This window comes from Suillus subalutaceus (assembly GCF_016647625.1).
Source record: "Suillus subalutaceus strain FC151 chromosome Unknown DFJ58scaffold_751, whole genome shotgun sequence".
NCBI lineage: Eukaryota > Fungi > Basidiomycota > Agaricomycetes > Boletales > Suillaceae > Suillus > Suillus subalutaceus.
This window is the reverse complement of record NW_024541000.1, coordinates 1-12,327: the sequence shown is the minus strand read 5'-3', so window position 1 is coordinate 12,327 and position 12,327 is coordinate 1. Positions and strand designations below refer to the sequence as shown.

Genomic DNA, 12,327 nt, shown 5'->3' with positions numbered 1-12,327 from the left:
AAAGCAACCGGTTGTTTTACTGATGTGGAGACAAAACTTCATGATTTATCTTCACATTTAATCACCAGGAGCTATTTTAAATTTTAACGCCTGTCTAAGCGGTGGTCTAAACTTCATACATGAGCAGGCATTTAGTCACATGCGATAGTTGAAGTTTTTTCGAGTCTTAAATGTGAAGTTTCATTTTGAAGTTTGTGCCAGCATTAAAAATATATTTATATTTCTTATTGTCATTGACGTTTAGATAGTGACAAAATGTTCACTAATGCTTTGTATTTTTCTTGTTGTGCAAGATCTCGTTAACATTTGAAATTTTACATCTGCTTAGACAACAACCAAAATATCTACATTACGCACGAGATACCGGCCAGCTCGGGCGCTATTGTGTCCACCGCGTCATGCTGTGTTGTTATGTGCTCATGATTGTGTCTCCTTTTTACTGCTATTTGTTCATTGCCATCATGGTGACATCTGCTTCATTTCATGGCATGGTTGGACTTCAGAATGCAAGCAGATATATGATCGACAAAAAGAATTATTGGCGATATGATGGCTTTATCGCGACTCCAGAAATGGGAGACATTCCTCTCAATATGTTTACATTCAGTGCGAACACTGCTTCCACTGAAGACGGCATCTATCTATTGGATGTGAGGACAACTATCGGTCCTATCATTGATGATGAAGGCAAATCCGCACAAAACCCTTTATCTCTTTGCGAATGATGTAATGTAGTATCTTTTTATTTTATTTTTTACCTAGCTCATCCATCCAAATAGGAGCTACAACCTCTTCCTGATGGTGCTCGCGCCTTTCCTACGATAGTCATAGCCGGGAAGGTTTTGCGAGGTGCTTTTACACTCCAGCAGGAAAACAGTTTTGATATGGATGTTTCTCAGTATGTTGCAGGCCCCCAGCAAAACATGCGAGTTCACTGTTACTATCTCAAAGGACATCCCCGTTTCTCCAAAACCCCTTTGCCTACTGCTAGCAAGCACATTGTCATTCAAGGCACAGTGCGAAGTGTCACTGGAGATCGCTGCATGGTACCGTCAAAGATATCGCTTTAGGTCCCTCGGACATGGTTACCACTTCATCAGGAAAACCCCCCGCTACAAATTTAGGCTAAGTATGTCAAACTTTCTCTAATTTATGATATTTTTGATAAAATAGACAACTTATATGAAATAGGAGTAATGTAGAATAATGTAATGAGAAATTTTGCACGTCATCTAAGAGTCACAAAACTACGTCTATCAATATAACAATTAATGAAGAAGGTGTTGCATTCTTCAAGAACATTGTTGCTTGTCCAGTGTCGCGGTGCAATGACTCCAAACCTTGGCATGAGATGGATGCTGCAGGTAATATTTGAAACCGGAATGATACTTGCGACTCTCTCGCCAGACTTGATTAACCAACTGATTTTGTACATGCCGTGTCTTGGATCCAGTGTTGCAGGAAAGGGGGTAAACCACTCCACATACGTGAGATGCTTTGGAGGTTGGTTTGTTGGAGGGAACAAAAACTGTGTTGCCAATGCTGGAATTGAGAAAACGAGACGAATTTGACCTACACGGAAGCCTGCAATAACATTATTATCCAAGATATGACGACACAAGCCTCCAAGTCATACCTTTGACCCCAACAAAACTACCAGTACTGGCATTGATAAGTGCAGTATCAAAGTGTGCTGGTACCACATCATTTTCTCATAGGGCATTGCGATGGGGTCTAGCATGTATGCTATCCACTGTGACAAGCAGATCGCCGTGTCCCTGAGCATCAGTCGACAACCACTTTATCTTATGGTGTACAGGGACAGCATGGAAAGGCAGATGGATACCTGCAGCAAGTTTTTCCAGGCACTGACGAGTGATCGCCTCATTTGGATTCTGTTGTTGTGCAATATAACGAGCGAGGGCCTGTCAGAAGTATGTTGCACCATAGTCAGTGATTAATTTCTGAATGGGGATGGCTTTAGTGCTTGGATGCTTTGTCAATTGTTGGGTGAAGTTAGGTGGACGCGGATGACGAGGAGCACGGTCCTCATCAAGACGCCATTTTATGAACTGCTCATGACAAGAAATCTTCTCCTTCCACTCCAGCCACTTCGTCATCTGCGTAAATTCGTCCTTATGATTAGTCGCATGGTAGGCATCCTTGGCAAGATCAATATGCAGCCGTTCTGTGTACTCCGTATTATAATTATCTGTTGTTCCAAAAGTTTGAATCATAGTCGAGTAGTGGCGTCCTGAATGGAGCTTCGGGAGGTTAAAGTTGTTTCGGATCCCGAGGTCAATGAATATATCTTTGTTGTTGTAAAAGAGAGCACAAGCTTCATCCAGTAAAAGTAGCGTCTCAGAGCTATGGCACGGGTACTGTGCGAGGTAAAGGAAGTCCAGAAGACCACATATGGCCTTGAGGAGGCGAGACGAAGCAAGATTTCCAGGAAGTCGAATGTTGATAATGATACCGAGGAGAAAACCAGCATATTTGACTATGTTCAGTACCACTTAGATGTGAGAGGCTGGTGATACCTTTCATGAATAATCGAATATGATGATTGGGAGGTAAGCGACGACATCGTGCATCAATTTCTGCTGGACCACATGCTTGTGCGAGCCATCCAAGTAGATGCTTGATAAGACCTTGATATATCTGATGTAACACGTCAGGTGTGATTGCCTGAAAAATGTTTGCGTGAGGGAGATCCTCCCAATATGGGTGAATGATGGGTTTAATTCCAGCTTCACGACATGCCTGTACAAATGCCAGGTCACCATCGTCAACCCGGGCAAGAGCATCCAAAACAGCGTGAAGGTTGCATATCTTGAATGGTGCTGTGTTACTCCCGAGTTCCTCAGTAGGAATGTCACATTTCGGGCACTCCATTGCCTTCACTCCAGTAGCAAGTAATTGCTCGGGATAGTCGCCAGCAAAGCACACGAACAAAGGATGACAATGACATTGTACGCCATCACCACTACTCATCATCAGCCCATCAATACCAGCAGTCTTGAGTGGAGCCAGTATGCGACTCATACATGCATGGTAGAGGTTTGCGACAGTACAGTGTCTCGAAGCTTTGTTTACAATGTGCTCAAGGTGGGTGGTGGGCAAATATGCCAAAAGGATATGGGCGTGACGGGATGGCTTTCAGCGGATTTCTTTTGGAATGTTGCCGATGGTGAGATAGACAGGATAGGCACTTTTATTCCTGAACATTGTCACCTGGGTTTTATCGCTTGATATAATAACGGGAATGATCGTGGCGCCTGGACAGTCTTTGATCAAGCACTTTCTAAAAAGTATCATATCAATAAAATAGGCAGATGCTGATTTATGATAGTTTGCTTACTTGCGTGTCCCACCACCACTGGCCGGTGTGCATGTCATGAAACAACCGTACAGTTTGATCTTCATCAGTATAGTGATGCTCTGGTGCAAATACCAGAAAATTGGCGAAGTCAGGGTCACTGTACAACACTTTGATACATTCAATAATGTCTCTGTAGAAGACATCGAATGCTTCGCCCGCGACAATGATTTGTTTGCACTTGAACTTCGGTCGTCCAGGAAGGTCCTTGTCAATAATCTTGTTGAGCTCTTTTGAATTCTTATATGAAAGCTCAAGGCGATCACTGAACTACATGCATAGATATCAGTGAAGAACGTGCACCTATGCACCAGCACTTACTCCATCAATTTCAAGCAAGTTAGTAAATGCTGTTGAGCTTGAAACCGCATAGCTTCGCCCATTTAGCAATGTCCCAGTCCATTTGGGAGGCAAAGGGAGCATAGATGTTCACAGTGCTGCCAGTATCAAGTCCATATGTGGCATTTGCACAGCGAGTAGGTCGTCCAGTTATTGGTTTGCCTGCGCGTGTGTCCAGATATGGTATGACAACAATGTTATCTTGCCTCACAATACGTTCTTCGATCTGCTGACGAGCTTCAATATCATTATCTACCTCTTCAGCGCCCTGATCGCCTTCATCTACAGGAGGCTCCCATTCACTTCCATCCTGTATGGGAGGTTCCCACTCTCCTGAGTCGTACAGGCCTTCCTCTTCATCGCCAGAATCACTTACATCATCACCTAGCCACTCTATATCATCTTCTCCATAAGTGCCGAAAAAGTCGCCCTTGATTGGTTCAAGTTGATCCTCTGTGGGCGCCAGTGAAGGTGACTGCAGAGTCGGACTCCTCGGCTAGGAGTTGGCAGTACGAGAAGCCACAAGAACAGCCATGCAAGATGCCTGTCTAGTCTTGGCCAAATGCTGACTGTAGCCTATCGTTGAGAACGATTCTTGACATCCAGAGCAGCTGACCATTGCGTCTGTATTGAGATCTATTGCGATGGCACTACTTCAGAGGTCCAATCCAATGGAGTCATTTCAGACTCCGCTGATATCATCAATATCCCAATACATGGTCGCCACATAATAAGCTCCGAATTGGCACACTAGTAAGTAAGCAACTCCCTCTGTAAAATATGATGACAGTCTCTGAGAATTCATTTGCTTCTCCCTCTCAAACAAGCAGTCCACCCTCAGACCCTCCCCAATCTTGCACTCCTTCTCCTCTCTCTGATAGTTCCAAAACTCTCATTAATTCTAGCCCAGTGTCCTCTCCGAGCATCATGCAGGCGTCCGTAAGTGCCTTAACTTTGAGTTTATGATCTGTCTCAGGGAATGCACAGGCTGAGTCTCCTGGTTCGAAGGAGACCCTAGTGTTTATCCCTGGTAAACCATTCACACCCACAAGTACCACTTGTCAGTGGTTCACAGGCAATAGAATGTCCAGGAAGTACCTGCCATATACTCCTGATCCACCTCCTCTGGAGGTTCATTATGCAGGCCGATTTATGAGTCGAGGATATCGGCCAGATTTCTTGCCTGAAGCAATGCAGAAGGCATGCTGTTTTTATTGTCATATATCTTTGTGCTAAAATTATCTTCAAAAAGTTTGAAGAACAGCTGGAGAATGGCCTCTCACAAATGAAAACTGCAACTTTGTACAAAGGGTACAAAGCAAAACTCCTGACCCGTGAGGTTGCACACCAACGTCTGTTTCTCTCAACTTTGGAAGCTGAAGAAGCCGATCTCACTGCAACCTATGCTGATGCCATCCATGCTGAAAATCAAGAACACTTTGGATCTGCAGAGGAGGAGTTGCAGCATTATAGGAAGCATTTTTATCAGCATGGCCACCTGGAAGCTGATGACGACAGAGAATATCTTCAAGCTGTGTATGAAGATGAATGCCAGATTCTTCACACTGTCAGCATCCAGACTGATCAAGTTGCGAAAATATTGGACAAACGTATCACGCAATCTCTCACGAACTGCACTAGATTCTTCCCCATGCGTCGCCACTTCCGCAATGGGGTTCAAACCACTGAACCCTTCAGCCACAAGGACTCTGATATCACATCTGATGGGTCAGACGACTTCAATGATGAAAGCTTCAGCTTGTCAGATCTTGGCTCCGATGAGTGAGGCTCAGGAGATAACCTGACATTGCAGTACGTGAAATCCTCGTTTCCTGTATGATTGCCGCCCTGACTAAGCTTTGTACCTAGTTTCTCATCGCATTTCTTGTGCCCGCTTTTGGGCATCTCTCATTCACCATTCTCAAAATCCTCGCGTCAACCCTATCACCACATCATCCTTCTTCCCCCAATTTCGAAACTTCTCTGATCCCGGCTTGTCAATTTCTCATCTGAGTTGTGGTCACTGCATTGATCAAAAGTGATCATTTTTGGTGATCCTACAATGATTTCAGCCTTGCACTTTGATAGCAATCTGTGATTTAGTATGTTGTATTAGAAGTTATGCAATTTGTACTGCCCCAACTCATGCTTGATGTAATTGTCTCAATGGACTTCTCCATCAGGGCGTGAAAATCTTCAAATCGGATATTACTCCACTGATTGGTCAGTCTCAGTACGTCCCAGTGACTGGGCTCAATTCAATTGGTATTTGTAAATTTGCACGCGTTTGTAGGTATAGGCGTGCGTGAGATAGAAGTGCTCATGATGTGTGCCCCCCTTCCCTTCGTGACCACCACCTCCTACAGATTTTTCATCCCCCCACAACATGCAGTCACATCGCAGATCAATACTTTTATTTTGATTCCATCAACGACGCACCTGAAATTGACCCACACCAGGGCCCATTCAACTCCATCAATCAACCTGAGGCTTCGCAACATGACACATTCGACTTCATCAGCCAACCTCAAGTTAGTCAATCGTATCCTTCAAGCTCATCATTGCATAGAGACCCTGCAATTTTCGGCAGACTCTCTGGAGATCAGGACACCATCGATCTTGATGGACTTGCCTTTGGCGGTGAGTATTGTTTGGACCATGTTTAGTAAATTACTGATATTGTACTTCAAGTGTTCCTTAATGAGTCTGTAACTAGCACTAGCGAAATGCCAACAAGTCACGCTAGTGCTACTGTCCCTAGGCTAATCCCTTGGTCAGTGGAGATCGACGCGCTCTACCTATTACCACCTCCCCGGGCACTGCAGGGGACTGTCGAGAGAACACAGCACTCCCATCATATCTCTGTGCCATATCCTCTGCAGGAACCCAAAGTCATCCCACTCAGTGCAACTACTATACCTGCCCCACAAACCCTGCAGCTCGCAACAAGTGCAGACTTGCCCATCACCCCCACAACAATTGCACCTGTCGACCTTGCTGCTCCCGTCATCCCTGTCTCCCCCATCGTCCCTATTATTGTCCCCGTCGCTCCCACAGTCATCTCTATTGAGCCTGCCCCTCAACAGCCTGTCACACCAGTCTCTATACAGGTGTCAGCTGACATCCAAAAGCAGATCACGTGGCATGCAAAAACCCGAATCTTGCGATACTTGCTCACTTCGCATGCAATGGCTGGCAGTGATGTCCAGAAACGAGCTGTCGTCGATCCCGCAATTGCAGAGTCGATTCCATTGGTGAGTGGCATGAATGGTGAGTTCTTTTTACATAGAAGTCCCCAATTCTGAACTTTAGTTCCTCAGTTCGTGTTTTAAACCCCACGACATCGAACCAACGTCAACAGCTGACAGGAACATGGACCTCCACTTTCAGCAACCTCGTCAAGCTTGTGCGGATCTGTGTCCCATTTGGTTTCAATATCTACCCCCCTGTAGACTCCAACATTCTCCCTGATGAATTCCGGGCGCAGTGTCATACATGCATTGATCAATGATGACAGTCGGCCGTTAGCATTCATGCATCGATGTACCGTCAACGCCGTACGTCATATTCCCTTTTGCATTGTTTCGAAGTTCACCACCCCTTCATATTGCGAATGATGATTCGTTTTGTGTGGTGCAGTGGTACAGGACTATCAGAATTCATCAACAACCTGCTTGAATATTTTAACTCTCTATTTGCTGTTATTGGGGCAATCACGAAGCTGATCTTACTTGAGCAATTGTCGCGCCCTCCGGTCATTATCACGCACATGCAACTCGATGCGAGCAGCATGTTCAACAGCATCCTTGCTGCATATTCAGGGTCTCCCTGGTGCACAGAAGGTCACATTCGATAATTACAAATCTTGCGCTTACAGGATTGGAAACTCTCAGCGACCGTCGATGAATGTACTAGCACCACTTGACACTTATTTTACATCGTAGCTTCTAGGATTGCTCTACTGTACCTAGACCTTTGAGGGGGTTCTCTGACGAGATTCCATAACATGTTTGTGTGCCTCACTCAGTATCAATGCGAGTCGGGACTTGTTACTATATTTGACTCCAAGAGAACAGATACCATACGTTCCTGGACCAATCCAAAAGAGACTCTCAAAAGTATGCAGTAAAATGCCTAGTAGTAGCTATAAATCACTTTCGGCTGGCAGACAGGTAAGTATCCCCGCATCTACATTCTTTTCAAATCTGTTCACTCATCGATATATATTTAGCATGCCTAGCAATACCACTGGCATGTCTGGCCGGAGTACTAGTAAGTGCTCACTACATGTGCACTGCCGTTCACAAGTCCAGGCAATAAATTATATTTTTACAGGCATTCGATCCGCGAAAAAAAGGCAATGGAGAATGCTGGTAAATTTCTTAAAAATCGAACAGACTTGGAGTCAACTCACTTACTGCACACCGTGTTAGTCTGGAGGACCGACATGCGTCAAAGAAAGCAGCGTCTTCTTGTACCACAACAGCGGGTCAAGAAAGCATGCAACTTACCCGCATCAAAGGGAGTCAGTCGTTCAGCAATCCCTCGGGCTAGTAAGCGTAAAGGTAAGTGTAGCATTCTACGTACTAGCATGCACTGACCAAGTGCATCTGCAGAGTCCAATGAAGGCAGCGCGGTTATTGCTAAGCATGGGCCGCCACAGAAGAAGGGTAAGCTTAAATATCACCTCAAGTCAGTTCGGCATGATGCATCTGTAGTTGCAGCACGAAAAAAAACTGAACAGCAGTGAACTTCAGCTCAAACCTCCCAAGATGCACCTTCCATGATCGACGACGTGTTTTTAGCAGATGAGCCCTATATATCTGATTATAAACCTAGTGGCGACTCAGAGGCGGATACTGACGTGGAAGCAGCGGAAACTGATGACAACTTAGAAGGACCTGAGTCCATCATAAAGTTCCTGTCAGCTGAAGTAGGTACTTCTACTGCTAGTTCTAGATTGCTAACTGCAACTTCAATCGATATCACTCAGACACCCAAATTTGTCTTGACATCGGAGGCCGAAAGGCGTGACTTCCCACTGACCCAACCGACCTGGCCTTGTACATCGCAGAAAACTCTGTCCAAATCAACTGTGGCTACAAAGGTCAGTTGATTATTTATCCTGCAAGCAGACTCTACTATTTATGCTGAAACAAACTTGAACTTGTGCCTCATAGTTGAGGCAGACAGCTGAACCATTCCCCTTCTCATCGGCCCAACCAAGGGCTCCCGTGGCTTCCAGGGCTACATTGTCCCCTCGATGCCATCCGTGCTGAAAATAACTGATGCTTGATTGCTGCCCCTCAACAGACAAAAATTCAGTTCTATACACGTGGCCATACTAGTGTAAGTTGCCATCCATGCTGAAAATTATAATTGTTGACCGACGCCTTCAGCAGGCGAAGTCTCACTCTGCACGTGATCGTAAACGAGCAAATGAGGTGAGTCGAGTCACTTCTGACGGTTCCTATTTTGATTAATGTTATGCACTGCAGACACCTGTTTGGGTAGATGATTCCAAAAATGTGGAGGAACTCAAAGCTGCGTCAGATGATGATGACAATCCCAAGTCTCCAAACGACAACTTCCTGGTAGACAATGACAATAATGACGAGCATCGTGGTCATTTTGAGGAGCCCAAACTTGTACGGAGGGCAGACGCTGGAAAGTTAAAGCTAATGGACCAAGATAGCGAGACCCGTTGTGTCGTTCAACGAGCAATACTGGAAGCCAAGGTTCATATGACCTTTGTCAATGGCTATCCAGACATTACCGAGAAAAACCAGTTTACGCGAGATGCGCTCTTAACTGCAGCTCGCACCTGCGGCATCACACCCATCTATGATCGCCTCAAGACTAACAACTCGTATGTGTCTGCACTTGCAGCTCTGGTAAGCCATAACTTTTGAAGGGGTGCTACTATTGCATGCAGGTTGATGCTCGAGTGCCTGCTTTTTCGCACTGAATTGAAAGATGATGCTTGCGCACAAGTCACAGCATATTACCATCTTGGTCCTGATTGTGTTGATACTGCTAAGGCTTTGCTGGCGAGCCATGCTTACCATTATACGCAGCATTTTGATGTAGGTTTTTATATTCTATTTTGTATATGTTCTCAACATCGCGTGCGGATGCACTCTCCAGGAGAAAAATGACCCCACCCCGCAGGCAATGAAACCTTACTCTGCAGATATCATCCCTTACCTAATGAAAGGGCGCTACTTCAATGGGTCCAAGTCAGTTGGTATTAAATTTGCAGACTGTTTTAAGGAGATTGCAGGAAACAAGGCCCAGTGGCCTGAGGGTAACGATTCCGATGGTTGCTTTGACCAGTACTTCGGTACGTTTTAGATTCTTGATCTGTTCTCAGTCGTGTATTAACGAGTGTGTACTAGGTGTATGCTGCACTCTTGTGGAAGTCCAGCAAATCTCCCTCCAAGTTCAATTTCACTGGCAACCAGTTCAGCAAGGTCTATGCTTTCCATGTGAACTTTCTCAATGAAATGGAGGAAAATGTGCCGAGCAAGTTCCATAAGTTGATGGCCGACATTTTCGAGGCCATCCAGTAAGTTCATCATGCTCTGAATGTACCGTATTGACTAGATATCTCAAAAGGAAACTCTGCTCTAATGGCGCCACTGCCGTAGCATCACACAAAGATGTGATGGCTTTCCTCGACCTTGATGGCATGGATAATGACGAGTAGGGCATGGATGATGACGAGTAGTTCTGTATGTCCTGGTCGTAGTCTCGTTTTGATTGCCTCCGCAGTTCTATCACTATAAATACGCTCCTCCCTCATTTATCGGTTGCTATAAATACACTTGTCGGAAATACATATTTTGGGTTGCCATTCCTTAAAATAGATTGAAAGGCTTCAATTTGCCGGCAGCATTACGATTGACTTGCAAGAACACCCGAAATTGCCATAAGCCAGTTGGCAGTGACCCATTTGGTCTTGTGTCTGCCTTCCAAGGCAGTGCCAAAATTCCAAGTGACATGCCTTGCAAGGCATCGAAAGACAGTTTCAAGCGCTAAGGTGCCTTCCAATAATTTATTTTTATTTCAAGAGAATTTCGACATGCAGCGCTAGTTTCAATTCGACCGGTAAAATTCAAACTATAGAAATCACATTGAAACTCTCAGAATTGAATTGCGGGTGGTTCAACTAACAAAATACAAAATGGTTTTTACTAATAGACTAGTTGCTTATGGTATGGTAGACATAGCAGGAGAGCGGATAGGAAGATATAATGATGATGGAGTGCGCCAGTGCCAGAAATGATCGAGGGCAGCTGGGAGTAACGGCAACGGCAACGAGAGGGTGTAGATCTGAATTGGGAGTGTCAGAGGCAGAATATTAATTCAAACGAAAAAATACCTGTTTTGTTATTGCTGTTGTTGCTGGAGCTGTTGCTGAATCAGATTCCTAATACTGCTCACAGACTGGTGGTGATGGCAATGAGAGCGGGTGGACAATGGTGAGGTCAGAGGCGGGATAAATTTTTTTAAAAAATAACAGTACCTTTAAGACAGTAGACTGCGCTGCTGCTTAGACTGTTATTTGTTGGTGGATGGTCCAGTCTAGAGGCACATTAATGATTCAGAGCTGCAGTGACGTCGACGTCGAGCAAAATCGTAGTGATTAATATAATGATTGTCGATGGACTTAGAGAAATTGTGGTAGTTGGATTTCAAGAGACGAGGTAAACTTGGCATGACTGGAAATGTAGCTGCTTATTCAGCTGTTTGGTTGTATGTACTTCTAACCTAATTTAGTAGTGATTCTGACTAACGTCGTATCATAGTAAAGAAGATATTTGAGCGCGCAGAAAAAAGATTGAGACAAACAGCGTGTGATCAGAATGAATTCATTTCTTGCGGCCAGACCTGCGGACCTCAGCACCTTCGTCCTGGACCGCCTTGGCTTTGGTTTGGGCTTTGGAGGGATAGCACCAACCACAATAGCCTCGCCTGCCAACGCAAGATCTTGCATTGCTGAAGAAATGGAGTGAGTTTGTGCCCCAATGATAGGAGCAGGCGAGTGCAAGACGACAGGAGCTGTCACAGAGACAGGTGGCAGTGTGTCAGGGGTGGTGACAGGAGTAGATGCTGGTAGTGCGACCGAGGCAGATGGTGGGTGCGCAGCAGAGGCAGATGGCGGGTGCGCAGCAGAGGCAGATGGCGGGTGTGCAGCAGAGGAAGATTGCGCAATAGCCTGAGGTGCAATGATGACAGTATCAAATGGAAAAGCAGGCCCTTCACCTCCCTCTTCCATAGCGCGCTCGAGTTCCTCTTCCCAGCTGTTGTAAAAGAGGGCGTTGTTGAAAAAGTTTGTGATGTCTCGCGCCCAGGCACCTCCAGTCATTAGACGTTGGCGATAATAGTTGTGATATTGTTGGTACAGTATGTTGCTTTTTTCGCCTTTCGCGTACAGATCCTTGTCGCCTGAAAGAACAAATATTGCCTATCAGTGGAATATTAATCAGCGCACACTCAGAGATACAACATTAAATGAATACTTACAACAACAGCAGCAGCAGCAATCATACCTGGAGTCGTATTCCGTAATTGCCAAAGTTTGCCCTTGGTCTTCGGGGCTGGAG

The 12,327-nt window shown here is 45.2% G+C and overlaps 5 protein-coding genes across 5 annotated transcripts; 3 read left to right on the top strand and 2 right to left on the bottom strand.

The window, feature by feature from the left end:
- Positions 1-378: 378 nt before the first annotated feature.
- DFJ58DRAFT_751643 (uncharacterized protein) lies at positions 379-1,070 on the top strand (the record flags this gene model as incomplete). Its single annotated transcript, XM_041387779.1, has 2 exons — positions 379-650; positions 780-1,070. Exons 1-2 carry the CDS (start codon positions 399-401, stop codon positions 1,068-1,070), a joined length of 543 nt encoding a protein of 180 aa, XP_041234661.1. The 5' UTR covers positions 379-398.
- Positions 1,071-1,712: 642 nt separating this feature from the next.
- Positions 1,713-4,523, bottom strand: DFJ58DRAFT_720258 (uncharacterized protein; the record flags this gene model as incomplete). Its single annotated transcript, XM_041384697.1, has 9 exons — positions 1,713-1,925; positions 2,045-2,048; positions 2,113-2,500; positions 2,652-3,156; positions 3,202-3,300; positions 3,362-3,649; positions 3,691-3,695; positions 3,746-3,924; positions 4,507-4,523. 9 exons carry the CDS (start codon positions 4,521-4,523, stop codon positions 1,713-1,715), a joined length of 1,698 nt encoding a protein of 565 aa, XP_041234660.1.
- A 1,694-nt stretch (positions 4,524-6,217) lies between these two features.
- Positions 6,218-7,229, top strand: DFJ58DRAFT_739642 (uncharacterized protein; the record flags this gene model as incomplete). Its single annotated transcript, XM_041387049.1, has 4 exons — positions 6,218-6,249; positions 6,288-6,358; positions 6,410-6,988; positions 7,039-7,229. The coding sequence occupies 4 exons, from the start codon at positions 6,218-6,220 to the stop codon at positions 7,227-7,229; spliced, it is 873 nt and encodes a 290-aa protein (XP_041234659.1).
- A 936-nt stretch (positions 7,230-8,165) lies between these two features.
- On the top strand, positions 8,166-10,427 carry DFJ58DRAFT_739641 (uncharacterized protein; the record flags this gene model as incomplete). The annotated part of the gene is made up of 12 exons (XM_041387048.1): positions 8,166-8,283; positions 8,335-8,388; positions 8,491-8,651; positions 8,712-8,825; positions 9,032-9,067; positions 9,121-9,162; positions 9,217-9,587; positions 9,654-9,804; positions 9,866-9,957; positions 10,016-10,061; positions 10,117-10,286; positions 10,337-10,427. The coding sequence occupies 12 exons, from the start codon at positions 8,166-8,168 to the stop codon at positions 10,425-10,427; spliced, it is 1,446 nt and encodes a 481-aa protein (XP_041234658.1).
- A 503-nt stretch (positions 10,428-10,930) lies between these two features.
- Positions 10,931-12,271, bottom strand: DFJ58DRAFT_739640 (uncharacterized protein; the record flags this gene model as incomplete). The annotated part of the gene is made up of 3 exons (XM_041387047.1): positions 10,931-11,053; positions 11,628-12,188; positions 12,248-12,271. The coding sequence occupies 3 exons, from the start codon at positions 12,269-12,271 to the stop codon at positions 10,931-10,933; spliced, it is 708 nt and encodes a 235-aa protein (XP_041234657.1).
- Between the last annotated feature and the right edge of the window lie 56 nt (positions 12,272-12,327).